This window comes from Equus przewalskii, chromosome 6 (assembly GCF_037783145.1).
Source record: "Equus przewalskii isolate Varuska chromosome 6, EquPr2, whole genome shotgun sequence".
Classification (NCBI taxonomy): domain Eukaryota; kingdom Metazoa; phylum Chordata; class Mammalia; order Perissodactyla; family Equidae; genus Equus; species Equus przewalskii.
In genome coordinates, this window is record NC_091836.1 from 69,068,139 (window position 1) to 69,086,148 (window position 18,010).

An 18,010-nucleotide genomic window follows, 5' to 3' on the forward strand; every position below is an offset into this window, starting at 1 on the left:
CCCCTCACCCTCTGGTCAATGTCTCACACCTTCTCTTTCCTCTCCTATCTGATTCTTTTTTTTTAGGGAGCCTCATAAGTCAAATACTGGATTTTCCCACCTTTGAGAACCTTCACGCCCACACCCACCCCAGGGGTGCCCTGTTCCAAGCTTCCTCCAGTTCACTCTCCGGTGCTGGCTGGCTCAGTGCTGGCCTTGCCCTAGGAGGGAAATTCATTCAAATATTATTATTATTATTATTTTTTTTTTGGTGAGGAAGAGTGGCCCTGAGCTAAACTGTGTTGCCAATCTTTCTCTTTCTGCTTGAGGAAGATTGTCCCTTAGCTAACATCAGTGCCAATCTTCCTCTATTTTACATGTGGGACACTGCCACAGCATGGCTTGATGAGCAGTGTGTAGGTCTGCACCCGGGACCCAAATCTGCGAACCCCAGACCGCCAGAGCAGAGCACATAAACTTAACCACTACACCACCAGGTCTTTCCCTTTCTCCTCTCTTCTCTTATTCCAGCAGGTAGTGGGCTCTGGGTTTCCTGGCCTCAGGGGAGGGTTGTGGCAGGGCAGAAAGCAGTCATCGGCTGTAATGTTTTCCTTCCTGGCTTTTGTTTCCAAAGCCTGAGTCCACTGAGAAGATCATGCTGGATATTGGGGGTGGAGGTTGTGAGGAGAGAGGGAGGCCTCTGAGAACGAGGGGAAGAGAACGGGGACTGAGTGCCCTGGGGATTCCAAGAGGAGCCACACAGCCTCTGAGACAGTGCCCAAGGAAGCAGTCCCCCCCGGGGGGCAGGCAGCAGGCTGACCTAGGGCGGCCGTGCTCCCATGTTCCCAGACACACAAAGCTCCTCTGCTCCGAGCAAGTTAAGGGACACCACATGGGCCAGAATGGATTGAGGCTGATGCCTGTTGGGTGGGGGAGGGATGTCCCTAGTATTTTGGCACCCTGTAAGACTGCAGGACCTTTGCTTCCCCTTGGTGAGGGAGCCCTGAGAGAGGCTGAAGTTGAATGTCTTGCTGACCCAGCAGGACAGGCATTCTGAGTAGAAGTTAAGTTGAGTTTTAGAGAAAATAAGGAACTATCTATCTTATACACATTTAGGTCTGAGTCATGCTTTGTCCAGTGTCTCTATCCCCTGCTGGTCACTGAGCTCTGTAAGAGCAGAGATCATATTTATCTTGTTCTCTGTCGAAACTTTGGTGCCTAGCAGGGGGCCTGGGGCAAAATAGTAGGTATTTGATAAATATCTATGAACAGATGAGTGCAAGAGATGGCTCCGACAGGCAGTGGGTGCAGCCAGCGCCAGGCTCCTGGAAGGAAAATGAGAACATCAACAGGAGATGCTATCGCGCTGCAAACAAGCTCTTAGACTGCTGCTGGGTCAGAGTGGGCAACTGGGCCACACTGAGCACCGGGCGCCTCGCGGCTCGGAGATTCCAGGAACGCCAGGTCACTGCTATGTGGGCTGCTGGCTCCGCATGCGTGCTCCTGCTCCATCCTCGCTGAGACCTGCAAAGGCAGGGGACTTACACTCCGCACACGAGCAAACAAGCTGTGAGGGTAGGGAACTTGCTTGACATCCACAACTAGAAAGTGGCAGGACCAGGATCAGAGTTCCAGCCTGCCCGAGGGGAAAACTCACGCTTTATCAACTAAACCCTGTGAGCGAGAGGCCCTGGTGTGGGACCGGCAGGATGAGGAGGCACCTTTGCGGTATGACGTGCAGGGGGCCTGAAATTCCACCACTGCACTAATTTCTCTGGGTGAGGCGCCGGGTGTCTATTGCTCGTTTAGACCTTAGAGCTGGGCTGTGGGATGCAGCAGCCACCAGCCACACGCGGCCACTGAGCACTGGAAGTAGGGCCAGTAGAATGGGATGTGCCAAAAGGATAAAATACACGTTGCATTTCAAAGATTTGGTATGAAAAAAAAAGACTGGAAAATACCCCATTGTTAGTTCTTTATGTTTACGATATACTAAAATGAGAATATTTTGGATAGAGTGGGTTAAAGTATATTATTAAAATTAATTTCTTTTACTTTTGAACGTGGCTACGGGAAGGTTTAGAATTACATACGTGGCTCACAGAATATTCCTTTCGGACAGGCTGCCTTACAGAGAATGAGAGAATCTCCTTGCTCCTTTCCCCACCCAGCCGAGCTCTGGGAGGTGGTGTGGGGGCACAGCCCAGCATGCTGGGGGCATCCTGGGTACCTGGGGGAGGGGGACAAGGAGGGGAGTGCTGCCCAGGAAAGGCGGTAGGAGGAGGGGAGAGACTGCTAACTTCTAGCGTGCCTCTTCAGGGAGGGCCAGGCTCGTTCTTTGGACAGGCAGAGTCTTGAGAGTCCCTCGCCTGGGGCTCCTTGTCCTCATGAGAACAGTAAAAACCACTGCAATGTCATCTGCTGCCACATGCACAACCCTACATGGCCTACTCTGCACTGTCACATCCACTGCATCCTCTAATTCCCACAACAGCCTGAGGCAGGAGTTATACTGCCCCTATTTCACAGAGGGGGAAACTGAGGCCCCCAAAAGGGAGTGTTATGCAGGGAGTAATGGGGAGAGCAGGCTCTCAAGCCCAGGTCCTCCAGGAGCCCCGTCTCACCCCTGTCTCCTGCTGTGACAAAGAGCATGGAGACTGGAGATGGGAGGGGACAGACAGGCCTTCGGGGCTGGGGTGCAGGGAAGGCCCCAGGGAGAAGCAGTTTGGGATTTGGGTGCACAGGAAGGGGGAGATGATTTAAGCAGGGGTGCAGTACAGCAGCTGTGGCGGTGGGAAGGGGCCCGTCGTGAACAGGGACGTTATGGGGAAACCAGCCTGACTGTGGCCAAGGGCCTCCGAGGCAGGAACTAGGCGGTTCGGAGGGCCAGGCAAAGGGACTTGGACTTTATCCTGTGGGCCCCGGGAGCACTAACCGTCTCCAGCTCCTGTCTCCGTGATCTCCGCAGGCTTCCGCCTCTCTCCCCAGATCTGTTTTGAGGACTCCTGACTAATAGTGGGCTCCAGAAACGGGAAACATCACTCCTCTGCTCAGCTCAAGGAAGAGAGTTTGACCCATCTGGGCTGTGGTTTGCCCAGGTCAGCAGGCCTGGGCCGAGGGAGCTGGGTAGCACTTCCCCTCTCGGGGCTGTGTGCTGACTGCAGCAGGCCCGCAGGACACCCGACGCTGTGTGTGGTCTGGTGCACGAAAGGCCTCCCTATCTGTGGGGCCTCCAGGGATCCAGGAGCTGTCCTCAGAGCAAGCTGGGTTCCTAGAAGGCACCATCCCGGGGCTGTGTCCCCAGCCCCGTGGAACTAGCGCTGACCCTGCTGGGTGAGGTGGAACTCTCTGCCAGCCCTCAGCTTGTCCACACATAGCCAGGGGAAGCAGCCAGGGGGGCGGGGGGTGGGGGTTATCTGTGAACTTCCCATCCTTTCCTGGGGGATGGTGCTTTCTAGCAGCATGCTTGGAGACCTGAGCCTCTGTGAGGAGTGAGTCCAAGCTCTGGCTTTCTCACAATGAAATTCATGCAACTGGCCATGCCTTTTCCCTGTGGCTCTCAGAAGCTCAGAACCAAACAAGCGGTTCAACTACATCAACAGAATTCTTCTTTATGGTCCATGCATTAGCCTTTTGCTGTTCTTTCCATTTTCCTGCTTCTTCATCTTGATTGAACAACTCCTGGAACAGCCCTTCCTGGGTCTGAATCCCGGCTCCACCACTCACTAGCCACATGATCGGGCTATTTCTCTGTAACTCAGGCCCTCAGGTGGAAATGGGGGTAGTAAGTGACCCTACTCCACAGGTGCGCTATGAAGACTAAATGAGCTAACGCATACAAAGGGCCTGGAACAGTGCGTGGAACAGAGTAAGCAATGAACCTTAGCCTAATTTCCTCTCTTTGACTAGCACTGTGCATGTGCTTGGTGTGAGCTCCCTGGAAACTTTTATGGAATACAATGGAAGTAGGATATAGAAAAGCACATAAGAAGAATATTAGAAAAAAGGTAATTTTTCCATTATTTTTCTTCTTAAGAGCTGGCCTGGTCAGAGAAAGATGCTGAGAACAAGCACTCCCGGTGACTGATCCTGCATGTCAGGCATTAAGCCACGCACCTCCCCGCTTGGCCTCTTTTCGTTCTTACAAAGACCCCAAGACATAGATGTTACGGTTATACCCATTTTACAGATTTCAGAACTAGTAGTTGGCAGAGCCGAGATTCACACCCAGGCTGGGATGGTGCAGACACCGCGAGTCCAACCCCTGCTGCTGCGGGCCGCCCCCTCCTCCCCCCCGCCTGCACCCACACACACCCGGAAACCCGTGCATGGTGCCTCTTGGAACAGATCAGCTACCAATCCCCTCTCTTCTTTAGCCTCAGTCTCCTCCTCTGTTAAATGGGAATATTGGACTGGATCAGTGTTTTTAAAACTGGTTTTTGGCAACAGAACCCTTTTCCCAATGGAAATCTCAAAAGACTGGTATAAAAACCTGTAAAAGTAGAACTGGTCTGATTGAAGTGCATGTGTGTGTGCGTATGTGTGTGTGTCTGTGCTTGTGCATGGTGGGGAGTCTGATTAAAGTGTGTGTTGTGGGGGGAAGGGCCTTAGCCCTGCTGGGGGATACTTCCCCTCGATCCCCCTGTGGTGGCACCCTTGGGGTTCTGTGGGGTCCAGTTTGAAAATCAATCAAGCAGCTCACCCCAAAGGGTCCTTCAGCACTGGTGATTGAGGAAGCTCTGATCTGCACTAGGTCCCTTTTCCCTGACCCCCGGGAAGGGGGAGACTTTCGTCAGCCCTTTGGGGCCAGGACCTGGCCTTGTGCAAACTGGTGCAGAGGCCAGTGGTGCTGGCCAAGCTCTGGGCACAACCTTGACCCTCTCTGGGCCTCAATCCCTCCACCTGTAAGCTGGAGAGAGGGTAAACCAGATAATCACTCAGGACCTTCTACCTTAGAGAGTCGAGGTGGGGTGAGGGTGGAGTCACAAGGCCTGGGTTGTGGGGAAAGGGAAGAACACAGGAGAGCTCCCAGCCTGCGAGGAGGGGACTGGAGGCAGCGCCTGCGAGGGAGAGGCACGGGGCGTAAGGAGGACCTGTGTCCCCTCCGACTTCACAGGACTGCAGAGGGGGCAGAGAGTCCCAGGGGAACTGCCAGCTGGGCAGACCCCAATAGACCAGCCTCAAGTCCTGGGTTTAAGCGCCACTGCCATTGCCCACTCCTGTCACCATCTGTGACCATCCTCCCAAAGCAGCACATCAAGGATAATGCTGGACAGGATTTCATAGATTCTTAGGCCAAAATTGTAACCATTTAGAAAGGTGAATTCTGGGAGTCACAGGCATAGAATCTTAGAACCATAGAACACAAGTACTTGAGAATCTCCAACTATCAGAAACACAGAACTTTAAAACTGTATAATCTTAGAACCCAGACTCCAGCAGACACCCCAGAATAAGAGACACGTGGACTCCTGGGAAACATGAACCATGGGAGGGGAGAGGAGCCGGTGGTGCTCAGAAGCTGGGCAGGGACGGGGGATCTGGATGGATGAGGCCTTCCCAGCCCTGGCCCAGCCCCAAGAAGGACATGAAGGCTTGGAGGGCACGGGGGGTTGCCGGCTAAATGGGGTCCCAGCACCACAAGGGCAGCTGGGGCCAGATGACGGGTTAGGGAGCCCCTAAGAGACCATCACTACTCCAGGGGCTCTGCAGAGCCATTGGCCAGGAGTCCTGGGGCCTGACAGGACCTTAGAGATCGGCTGAGTGTAGATGGGGAGACTGAGGCCTAAAGAGAGGTGAGACCTGCCCTGTTCACTCCTGCAAGGATGTCTGGGTGGCCCTCTGAGCTCTGAGGTCACAGATACAGGGCAGAGCCAAAGGCGGGAAAGCGGAGCTCCTGCCCCTCCTGTGCCAGGTATGGCCTCCCCATCCGCATCTCCGAATCTTCTCTGTGGAGACTGTTAACGTGCCCCCCTCCCCACCTGCACCAGGCTGAGAATCCTAAGCACTGGACACGGGAGAAACCGGAGCTGTTATTCAGTCATCCTCCATCGCCTGCCTCTGACCTTCCTTCACCATCTGAGAGTGCCTTGGGGCGGGGGTGTGGGATGCACCCCTGTGTCCCCCAGTGCAAGTGCTTGTGTACTGCTCCAGAGATGGGGAGCCATGTAGAGAAGCATCACTGAACCTGTAAGAGCTGACAGACCTTGTCCAACCTTCTGCCCATTGTACAGATAAGGTAGACTGAGGCCAGAGCCCTTCTCTGGGTCACACAATCCTTGTATTACATACCACCATCTCCTGGATACCATGAAAAACTGCATTTACTTCTAGGAGGGTATTAGGGGACCCCTGAGCTGGGAGGGGGTGTTGGAAGGGATTTCAGAAATAGCTCTCCCTTTCCTTTCTCCCCCTGCCCGTTCCCTCTCCCTGCAGAAGATACACATCCCATGTCTGGGCACCTGGACTTTCTGCCTAATTGGCTCTTCCTCCTGGTCCATCCGCCTCCCCGTGAGTGGCCTCAATGGGATGGGCCAGCCAGTATAACTGCAGGCAGACCCAGCCGAGGCGGCCTCAAGGAGGCGGGGAACGGTTCCTCCCACATCAATATTTATTGCCTGAGAGCTGCTGGAAGCAGATCATCATGTTCTCAGCCTTCAGTTCTTTTTTAAGAACCTCTCACCCCCTTCCCTCCCCACTCCTCATCCCCAGTGTGCTGACAGAATGAATCCAGACAGCCAGACAGGTTCACAGCCGGGGAGCCAGGGTTTCAAGGCATCACAGAGACACAGGTCTTAAAATCAGAATCTCTGCATCACAGCAGCTTCAACTCAAGGGACTGTGCATTCTCGGAATCTGAGGCACACAGCACATTGCTCCAGGAATCTAACCTCAGCATCTTGCACAACAGGATGGAATGGGGATGTGACTTGCTCAAGGTCACACGGCTGACATGTGACCGAGCTCAGCATAGACAAGTCTCATCCTGGCTTCTTCCACTGATTGAACTCCAAGGCCCAAGTGGCTGTTCTTCTCTGTTCAAATTTAGGACGTGACTTGGAGATTATCCATAACCAGCAACCCAGTTGCTCTCCCCCTCCTCCATGATCACCCCCACTTCTAAGAACTCTTCCCCAAGTTCCAGGAATTCCAGCTCATTCAAATTTTGGCCTGAGATAGGCAGAACCGGGAAGGACCATCTGTGGTTCCAAGCTGTCTTCTTCTTTCCCTGAAATTGGTCCCTCTCCAGCGCCTCCCTCCTCCCGCCTCTGAGCCAGCATCAGCCCAGCCCTTCACCGTCTCTGGGACATCCCACAGCAGAGCAGCACCCAGTTCTGCGCGCTTCCCCTCCTGGCTGGTTCCTGGACTCATCCCAACGCCCCGCCTCACTGCCAACGTGCTGGCTCCTGCCTGGACATAGCCATACCTGCCACATTGGTCTCCCTGCCCCCAGCTGCTCTCTGCACATTCCCCTTGTCCCTCGCCGTCCTTTCTCTGCCTAGCCCCTGGGGATAGAGCCCCGGGACCCCCTTCTTACCCTTCTTCCTGGGCTACCCACTGCTCTTGAGGCTGGCAGGCAAGTTTTTCCTATTCTGGCCCCTGCTGGCTGTTCCAACATCATTTTTCTCTGGTTCCCCCATGGACATTTCCTCTGCTCCAGCGGGGAGATAGGCTGGTGAGGTTTGTGAGGCAGCTGGGTCTGGGGTCAGACAGACATGGGTTCAAACCCCAGCTTTTCTAGGCAGAGACATTTTCAGCCCTTCCTGCGAGGCCCAAACTCTCTTGCTCTAAGAAGGAGGCCCTTTCTCACATCATAGCAAACATATTCAAATACACCAACCTGCCGTTAAATAGAATTATTCTTGCTGCAAAATATTCGACAGGATTTTTATAAATTGTCCCTTTGAAATTAGAATTACTCAGCAACAACTAGCTTACTTAATTTATGATTGTCTGTGATTTCTCAACAATTACCTCCTTGTGAAATGATAAGAAATTTATATATGTATATATCTGTCTCCTGCCGGTTCCTGACACAGGGCTCATAAGATCCTTGTAATTTCCTGAGTGGGAGGAGCGTCTAACACTGAGCTCCTAAATCCCTTGGAATTTCCTGGGTGAGAGGAACATCTTTTGTTCTAATGAGGTGACTCTGGGTGCCTCCTGGATGGGGGCTAGTCACCAGAAAGACCAAGCCATGATTAGATGCTTGGAGATTTCAGCCCCATCCCTCATTCTCCAGAGAGGGGAGAGGGGCTGGAATGGAGTTAATGATCGATCATGCCTATGTGAGGAAGCCTCCATAAGAACCCCAATAGTATGGGATTTGGGGAGCTTCCAGGTTGGTGAACATATGCATGTGCCAGGAGGATGACGCACCCCAACTGCATGGGGACAGAAGCTTCTGTGCTTGGGACTCTCCCAGACCTCGCCCTATGTATCTCTTCATCTGTAACCTTTATCAAATCCCTTCTTATATTGCTAACTTGCAAACATAAGCAAATGTTTCCCTGAGTTCTGTGAGCTTTTCTAGCAAATAATGGAATCCAAGGAGGTGGTTTGGGGGACCTCGGATTTGTAGCCAAGTTGGACAGAAGTTATGGGTAACCAGGGGACCCATTACTTGTGATTGGCGTCTGAAGCAGGGGCAGTCTCGCAGGACTGAGCCCTTACCCTCTGGATCTGATGCTATCACCGTGTCGATGGCATCAGAAGGGAGATAAACTGTAGGACACATTGCAGGGACTTGTTCAATGTGGGAATAATCCCACACATCTGGTGTGAAATACTGTGTGTGAGTAAAAGAGAAACACAAGAGTATGTTTCCTTTACACTCCCATACTTGGGAAGAGAAAATCTAATGCGTAAATTTTCATAATGTAATAAAATGTGTATGAGTGTTAGAGAAAAATTAATGAAGTTGACATAACATTGAACTTGTGTAAAACATTTCTATTTTGTCATCTTCTTTTATATTTCAGAGCCAATTTATTGTTTTTCAGGCCTCGTGTTTTTGTGGGCCCCTGGAAAACTTGGAGACCCCTGGCCCAGGACCATGTCTCCTGCCCAGTGGCTCAAATGGTCTTGCCCTCTCTTGCCAGCTGTGACCTTGGGCACCTCCCTGCACCTGCTGGGCCACAGTGTCCTCCTTGAGGAAAGACCACCTACCCCACGAGCCGAGCAGGGGATTCAGTGAGTACCTCGCCAGTTGTTACTTGTCAATGAGTCTTTGTCCTCACTAGGCTGTGCCTGTTTTAAGGGTAGAGATGATGTACTGAGCTCCAGTGTCCCGATGGCTGGCCAGGGAGGCACTCAGTACTTGTTTGTCCCCTCACTGTCCCTGAAAAGGCCAGATTCATTCCTACAACCACATCCTTTACCCAAGCTGTTTTCACACCTAGAATGCGCCCCCACCTGCTTTCTGTGCTTCCCAACATCCTGCAAAGTCCAGCTTAAACCCCTCCTCGGCTCTTCCCAGACCCTCCGCACACCCTCCCCCTCCCACTTCTCAACATTGCTACAGCGTGTTCAGAGCGTACGGAAAACTTGAAGTGACAAGCAGAGAGGCAGTAGTGTAGTGGTTAGAGCGAGGAGCATGGGCTCAGGCAGGCTTGGGTTCTCGTCCCAGCACGGCCCTTGCTGGCCTTGTGATCTTGGGTAGGTCACTTCCACCTCTGGGCCTGGATCCCCTCAGCTGTGGAGGGGGCAGGACATACTCACTGTGCAGGGATGTTGAGGGAGGCAATGGCTCTGTAAGCTGTGAAGTGCAGTGCCCCGGAGGGATGAGGGTTAACGTCACAGAGGAGGACAAGTGTTGGGGGCTGGAGCCTGGACTAGGATAAGGACCTGGAGGGGGCTTACTTTGCTGACAGGTGAGGCTGAAACTGCCAAGACCCTTCGCCGGAAGCGAAGCTCGTGTTTCTCCTTGGGCATCTCTCTGGGGAAGAAGAAGTAGGGGATGGCAGCCAGGGCCACGACTCCAGCCGAGATGAGGAAGCCCAGCCACCAGGCACCCACCCATCGGGGGTCCTTCGATGTCAGGTTGATACCTCCTGGAAGAGAAGACCATGGGGATGTTAGGATCAGGATGGGTCATCACTTCTTGGCCACCACTCTGGGGCTGGCCTCTGAGATATGACATGGCCTGGGCCAGGAATCAGGAGACCTGGGCTCCACTCGTGGCTCTGCCAGTTATGTCCTGTGTGACCTTGGGCAAGTCTCTAACCCTTTCCGGGCCTTGGCTTTTTCAACCACTAATGAACTGTGTGTAGTGGGCAAGGCCATGGACTTTAGAAATGAACTGTTGGGTCTGAATTCCACTACTAACCTAACCCTGGGCAAGTTACTTAACCGCCTTGTGCCTCAGCTTCTTCCTCTGTAAAATACAGATATTAGTATACATTCATCAGAGGGTTGTTGTGAGAATCATAGAAACTAGACCACGCAAAGCCCTTACAATAGTGCTGGCACATGGAACTTGCTGTCTAGGCGTTGGCTCTTCTTCATTTACCGTCATGGTAGTGCTGATTATTATTAAATTGATGGTTGGGACTACCCTTGTGGTTCTCAGACCTGCGTGATGATTAAAATCACCAGAGGTGCTTGTCGGAAATATCTGACCTTACCCAAGACCAACTTAGAACCAACACAGGGTGGGGTGGGAAGGTGACCAAAGAATCTGTACCTTTCACAAGTTCCCTAGGTGATTTTGGTCCCCTACCAGGTGTCATTAGAACCAGATTACCCCAGATGTACCTCCTGGCTGGAGGGCCTGCATCTCCCATCAAACCTGTTGACCCCAAGGCTGAGGGGGCTACCGCCTCCTTCAGTCGCCAGGGCAACTGCAAACACTTTGTAACAGTTCAGATGCGTAATGGTACCAACCCAGAGTGGAGCCGGTGGGGCCAGTTACCAGGCTCGATCCTGAGCTCCTTCTGGCCAGGGGCCAGAGTACACAGTTGGCACTCAGCAAACGTATCTGTAAAGCTGGGGTGGAGCTGGCTTTTGCACTGATTCCCTCCCCCACCTATTATTCCCCTTGCTTCTGTGCCAGCCTGGGGAGAGCTCACGCATGTGTCTCCCCAACTCCCCCGCTTCTCATACCAGTCTGCACCTGCAGTGGACATGAGCTGCCAACCCCATGAAATTCCCCATAGAGAAAGAAGGACTAGGGTGGTGGCACATCGATCCATAAGGATGCCACATCTGCCTGTGGAGGTGTCACATATGCCAGGATGATATCAACAGAGCCAAACACATCCCTTCCCCTAGCTGGGTGTGTCTGGGAAACTTACTTAGGGAAGCCCTGACTGCCAGGACTTTTCCTTCAAGGGAGAGTGGAGCTGCAACCAGAGCTCACACTGGGCTCCTGGGCCCACCTTTCTAGAAGGAAGGATGCTTGGGGCAGGGCTGTCCCTTGTGACTCTTGTTCAGAGCTGCCCAGACCTGTCCTTGGCCAAAAACCGGAGATCAAGAAGCAGAATCTGCATGTCCATCTATCTGTACAGGTGTCACCTGAGATTTCTAGGGCTGGCTGGAAAATCTCCAGGTGAGGGATGGGACTTCTGAGGAGCAGGAAGCCGAAGGCATAGATAGGGGCTCAGAGCTGCTAGGTGTGACAAGCAGAAAGCTGAGATGCCACAGTGACCTGGTCTAAAAGGAATCCCCTCCGACTCCCCAGAGGGCGCCAGAGCTCTGGGACCTCCAACGTTCCTCCCTCCTGGCTGCCTTCGGACCAAGCTTCAGTCCTACTCCTTGGCCTACCGTGACCACCACCTGGATCAGAGACCGCTGTTTCCCAAATGGCGCTCTCAGCCCAGGTTCCCAGACTCTGAGGTGGTCAGCACTAGAAGGGTCCTTAGAGGTCACCCAGTAGATTTCCCATCTGAGAGAGGCCCAAGGTAACTGAGTCCTGCTCCAAAGTTCTCTCCTGCCTGCCAGTGTCTTCCCTGTTTCACCTGGGTCTTGATCCTCCTAAAGATGGGAATTCCCTACAGGCCAAGAGAGTATGTGACCCTGTCTGCCCCACAGTGTATCTGAGCACGCACCAGGGGGTCTGGGTGGGGCTCAGGGATGGAACAAGATGAAGGCTCATAATAATGGCAGTGACAACAACCACAGCTCCCATCAGATGGCGCTTTACAGCTTCTCTCCATCATCTCATTGGACGCAGATTGCAGCTTTGGGAGGTGGACAAGACAGAGTGCATCTCAAAGATGGGAAAGTTAAGGCTCTGGGAGGTTAAAAGGCGTGTCTAAGCTCAGTGGGATTGCTGGGATTTGAACCCAGGTCCCCTGGCTCCATGTCTCCCATGAGACCAGTGGTCAGTTAGTACAGTCTGTGCGCCCCTGGGACAACTGTGTGCTCTTGAGGCTCACCTTCTGGCATTCGGTTAATGTCCACATAAAGGCGTAGCATGAGGCCGCCCAGCCCATAGGCCATGCCTGGTCCCAACATGGTCACTGCAAACAGGATGCCTGCAACACAAAGCCGAGGTCAGGCCCCTCTGCCCTGGCTTCCCCCCGCAGGTCAGTGCCTGCCCAGTCTCCAAAGGGCAAGAGCAGGCCGTCTCCCCTCCAGGGCTTCTCCAGACCTCTACTGGCCACATGGGGCAGAGGTCAGGGACTTGTGCCCAGCCCCGACGTGGGCCTCTCATCCTCCTACCTGAGGCTGGCCCTCCCTCAGAGCCCGAGGGCTGGGACCTGTCCTCACCAAGGTAGAGGGGCGAGTTGCTGTTGTGGGCAAAGTCATCAATGTAGGAGATGCCGAAGGGCTGAATGGGCACCCCGCCCACGCCGAGCACGGTCTGTGCCGTGAACATGATCCCCACCGCGACCAGATGCTGGGCCTGCGTGTGGCTTGAGCAGCTGCTGTTGGAGGAGGCTGGGGCCCGGGCAGAGGTTGAGGGCAGGCACAGGGAAGCCTCGGAATCCTGCGGCATGTCCGCTGAGAGAGGATAAAAAATATTATGGCCATAGCTAAGCTTATGTAGCACTTACCAGATGAGAAGTACTGTTCTACGTGATGCGTGTATAAATCATTTGGAGCCTCCCCACCCCCGCCACTGCAACAAACCTAGGGGATGGGTGCTCTCATTACTCCCACTTCACAGGTGAGAAAACTGATGCTCAGGCAGCAGCTAGCGAGGGTAGAGCTAGGACGGGAACCCAGGAGGTCCAGCTTTGAGTCCACGCTCTTAAAGGTCCCTATGCCACCTTTCTGGCAGAGGTATGTGGAAGTGCCATGGCCGCGGCGGCTCTTGGGTGGGGTGGGGCCGTCCATGGAGGTAGAGTTTGAACTGGGTTTAGAAGAACAAACAAGACTTTCCCGAAAGAGGCTGGGAGCCGTGTTCCGGGGGAGGTCACTGCACGTGCAAACCCATGGGCCTAAGTTCAGCGTCGGAGGGACAGGACTGGGCCAGGGAGGGCTGCTGGGCCTGGCCTGTGGTGTGCTATAGTGCCCTTGGCCTTCCTTCTGGGGAGTGCTCCGTGTCAGCTCAGGACGCAGCTGCAGAGCGCAGCAAAGGGGAATTTCTTAATATAGTGCCAGACATTCGTTCTCGTAGCTCACCAATATTTGGTGAACAAACTTCAGGAGACCCTCACGCTATTATTATCCCAAATGCGGGTGGAGAAGTGGCCGTCTTTCTGCGGCCCGCCCAGCCCTTTCCAGGAGCTAGGGCTCTGACCCGTGTCCACCCTCTGGAAAAAGCCATGTGGCCCAAGGTCAAGGACCTGGACCTTCAACCGAGGTGGCCTGGGTTGAAGACCGTGAGGCTTTGACAGAGGCCCTCAGCCCCTCTGCATCTCGGTTTCCTCATCTCTCATACAAGTCCCCTAGGGTGGAAGTTCTCCAGAAGTACAGAATTCAGAAGCAAAATAGTTCAGTCGTTCAGAGCAGCGGTTCTAGAGCTACAACACCCGGGCATGTTCTGGTTCCCCTAGCTGTGGGCCTTGGGGAGGCCTTCCCTCTCTGAGCCTCAGTTTCCTGACTTGTAAAATAGGATAATGAGGACACCTGCCTCATAGGGTCATGGACGTGAAGAGTGGTGAGTGGGGCCTGCACACGGCGCCTGCCCAACATCAGAGGCGATGGTTGTTATAATGCTCTGGCTTCGTTTTCCACTCGTGTCCTCAGTGCATAGCAGAGGGCCTGGCACACAAGCATTAATAAGTAAATTATTTAACACTGGGCGGAGAATGAGTGAGTGAAATAGCCTGGAATGTCAGAGCAGGATGGGTGCTTGGAGGCACCGAGTCTAGTCTACTTATCGCTCAGATGTGGAGACTGAGGCTCAGCCAGGAGAAGGGCTTTGCCCAGGGTTTCACGGGGAGCCTACGACAGAAGGGTGTTGTATGATAGTGAGGATAGAGAAGACCGTTTGTGACCCTGCACAGAAAAACCTCTGTTCAAGTGAACGTTCTGGACACAGAAATGAGAGGAAGCATTGTTTTTCAGCATTCCAGTCAGGCCTCTTGACTCAGCCTGGATAACCACCTCGCCTTCACACACCCTCCAAACCTCCCCACTTCCCCACCGTTGCCATGCAGCTCCCTCCACGTGAAATGCCCACCTTCTCCCTACACTGCTGCTCAGATGACACCTCCTCCAGCTCCCTCCAGCCTTGAGAGTCCTTCCCCTACTCCGGGCTCTACCAGCTCCCTCTGGCCGTCTCCCAAGGTGCTGGACTCTACCCTACCCTGTGGCAGAGTTGCCCATGCTCACTCCAACCTGTACTCCCCTGGGAGCTTCTCAGGGCTGGTCCTATCTGCTCCATCTTTCCGCCCCTGGTCCTGGCATGGAGTGGGGGCTCCAGGGTATTAGCTGACGGGAGTGGAAGGGAGGGAGGATGCTCTCTGACACCCCTCTCCCCATGGGAAGACTTCTATGATGCCAGGCTAGGGCGTGGTCTCCTTCCCTGGGCTCCTTAGGCCCCTGTGCTTCCCTCCTCACACAGTTGACTCACTGGGGGGTTTTTGTTGTCTCTGTCTCCCAGACTGGGAACTCTCTGGAGGCAAGGACTGAGTCCCCTGGAGAGAGTCTGGCACAAAGTGGGCAGCCCTAAGGGTTTGTTGGGTGGACCACCAGATGGATGGATGGATGGATGGATGGATGGGTGGATGGGTGGGTAGATGAGTGGGTGAATGGGTGGGTGGGTGGGTGTATAGGTGGATAGATGAGTGGGTGAGTAGGTATATGGGTGGATGGCTGGGTATACAGGTAGATAGATGAGTGGGTGAGTAGGTTTATGGGTAGGTAGATGGGTAAATGGGTGGATGGGAGATGGAAGGAATGAAGTGAATGCTCAGGCTGCTTGCATTGTTCTCTGAGGGACAGGCAGCCATCTGTCAAGTAAGCCCCAACAAAATCCCACTGGGCTGAACAGGGGCTTCACTATTCCTGTCTAGAATCCTTTCATTTTCTTTTTGTTCATCCACTCATTCGTTCTTTCTTTCTTCATCGTCCCGTCTTCTTGTGAGGATTAAATGCATCAACGCACATAAAGTGCTTAGAACAGTGTCTGGTGTGTAGTAAGTGGTGTGTGACACTATTATTATTATTGCACAAACATTTCCTGGGGACCTACACATGCTAGGCCCTAAAATAGGCTGTGTTGTAAATTCACCTCCACTTCAAAAAAAAGCAGTGACACACAAGCAGGCCCTCACTGCGACCCTCTGGGCGTCACCCCTCTGCCCCAGGACGATACCCTATGTTACTGCCCAGGAGCCAGAGGCCACCCGGGCTGGGACTGAGGGAGGCTGTGGAGCTAGGGTGGGGAAGACCAGCAAGTGTCCTGGGAAGCTGGGCCCACCCTGACTGATGGAAGCCTGGGGATGGGCCCTGGTGCCCAGTAATGCAGTAGATCATGTCTGCCTCCAGCCCAGCCCTCCCGCTCTTACCAGGACTGGTGTTGTCGAAGCGGTATGGCTCCGAAATGAAGTGTGGGAGAGCCATGAGCAGGCCCGCCAGGGCTACAAGGATAGCCCCACAGCCGATCAGTCGGGGCCGATGCACCCGGCTGCCAAAATAGCTCACAAACACAATCAGGGCTGTGTTCCCCACCTGCAAAAGGACAAGGGGACCCGTTAAAGTGGAGCAGAGCCCAGGACCGGTGGCCTGCCTCATCCTTGTCTCCATCACCACTCTCAGTGTTCCCATCTGTATAACGGACAAGCTGGCTGAATAAGAATCATCTGGGTCCCTCTTATAAATGTAGATTCTGGGTCCTCCTAGGAAGGGCTCCACCACCCCTTTAGGAGAGAGAAATGAAGGCAGAGTAGACAAGGCTAGAAGTTCAATTTCATTCTGGAACATGGGTTGGACCCCATGATAGAACGTGAGGGGTGGCTATCAAGGAAGGGGTGCATGAATGTTTCTGGGATGGCAGGGATGACAGGAACAAACTCTAAAGCCGGAGGACTAAGGCTTGGAATTTTGAGACTTAGAATCAAAATCCCGGGCTGGGTTCGGAGGAGACCTGACGGCTTGCAGAGAAGGGGCAGGCTCTGCTGTCAGAAGCTGGGCTGTGCACCCCTTTCCAGTGCCTACTGGCTGGTGACCAGTCAAGTCCTCACCCCTGAGCCCCAGACTCCCTGCTGGTGGAGTGGGGCAGGACCAGCAGAGGGGCGGTGGGAGGACTGACCCTGGGAAGAACAGCCACTCTCCATTTCATAGATGGGCACCGAGGCCTGAGGATGGGGAGTGACTTGCTAGGTAATGACATTGCGTTCCCACCTCTGGGCTCTGGAGGTGGGGTCTGAGGAACATCTGGGGACTCTGTGTAGCTGGCAAGCCTTGGGTTGGGAGCAACGTGACACATCACCCAAGGTGGAGAGAACTTCACAGAAATCTGCTGGGGGTGGGGGAGGGTGGTCTCTGCTCTCTAGACAGTGGCCTTCTTGGCTGGTGAAAACATCTGGCGGGGGAGGGGCTGGACGTAGCTGGACTCTGATCCCCAGATCCGCCCAAAGCGGCTTGTCCACTCCTCACTGCTTGGCTGCTGGCCCGGGGCAGAGGCCTGCGGATGGCTGGGCAGCTCTGAGGACGACACATGCCATGGTATTGCTCCCTCCCCCGCCGCCCCAAGGTCTGAGCTTTCCGCCTCTGATCTAGTGTGAACCTCCCTCACTGCTGTTGAAGTGACTCCCTCTGATTCCGTCCTGGGACAGGCCACGGCCAGGTGCCCGAAAAAGTAAAGGAACCAATGGGAGAGTGGGTGGCTGTGGGGACCCGGCCATATCTAAAATACCCCACCACCCTCAACAGGGTGGCCCCGAGGGCAGGAGCGCCTGGCGCTCTGACAGCACAGGGAGGGAGAGGTCTCCTCTGGACCTTGTCCTAACACAGGGCTGGTCAGCCTCTGGCCAGGACACCGCCTGCAGAGCTGCGATGGGAGTTGCCTGAGGGCACTGGGAGGGGAAGGGTAGTGAGAGAGGAGGATGGGCAGAGGTGGGTGTGAGGCTCTCTCGACGTTCCCCCACCGTGACGGCGCCCAGGGCCCGTACCTCGTTGAAGGCGGCCAGCAGCCCAGAAGTCTGACTGGAGAGGCCGAAGCGTTTCTCCACTGTGGAGATGGAACCCTTGAGGTAGCCGGAGATCATGAGCTGCGCCAGCTGCAGCAGGCTGTGGCACAGGACGAAGACCTGTCGGAGGGGCCGTGGGGACGGCAGTGGGCAGAGGGACGGGGAGACAGGCGGGGAGCCAGACAGGAGTTGGGGGAAGAGAGGGAGCGTGAGGCCACGAGAAGAGCAAGGAATAGAGATGGAGAAACAGAGTCAGAGGAGACAGATGCACAGGAGGAGAGAGAGGGGAGGAAGGAGAGGAGAGAGGGACAGAGGGAGGGAGAAGGTTATGAGAGTAGCCCATGGCTTCTCCCACAGGCCTAAAAGCTAGAAAAGCTGTCTTGGGCACACTCTGGGGCCTGGGGGCTACCCAAGAGCCACATGACTAAGAGCAGGGTCTTCATGGGGCTGAAAATGGCAGGAGCCCCTCTGACCCTCAGAGCTCCCCTGGGCTAGACTGGACCTCC

General features: G+C 54.3%; 1 protein-coding gene across 5 annotated transcripts in view; it reads right to left on the minus strand.

Moving 5' to 3' along the window:
* Positions 1–18,010, minus strand: part of SLCO2B1 (solute carrier organic anion transporter family member 2B1) — a 50,169-nt gene that overhangs the window by 18,111 nt on the left and 14,048 nt on the right. For all 5 annotated transcript variants that reach the window (XM_070624141.1, XM_070624140.1, XM_070624144.1 and 2 more), the window contains exons 3-7: positions 17,487–17,624; positions 15,882–16,044; positions 12,691–12,924; positions 12,357–12,455; positions 9,841–10,031 (exon numbers count right to left, since the gene is read on the minus strand). In XM_070624141.1, the coding sequence (XP_070480242.1) occupies positions 9,841–10,031; positions 12,357–12,455; positions 12,691–12,924; positions 15,882–16,044; positions 17,487–17,624 (825 nt within the window). The remainder of the gene's footprint in view (positions 1–9,840; positions 10,032–12,356; positions 12,456–12,690; positions 12,925–15,881; positions 16,045–17,486; positions 17,625–18,010) is intronic.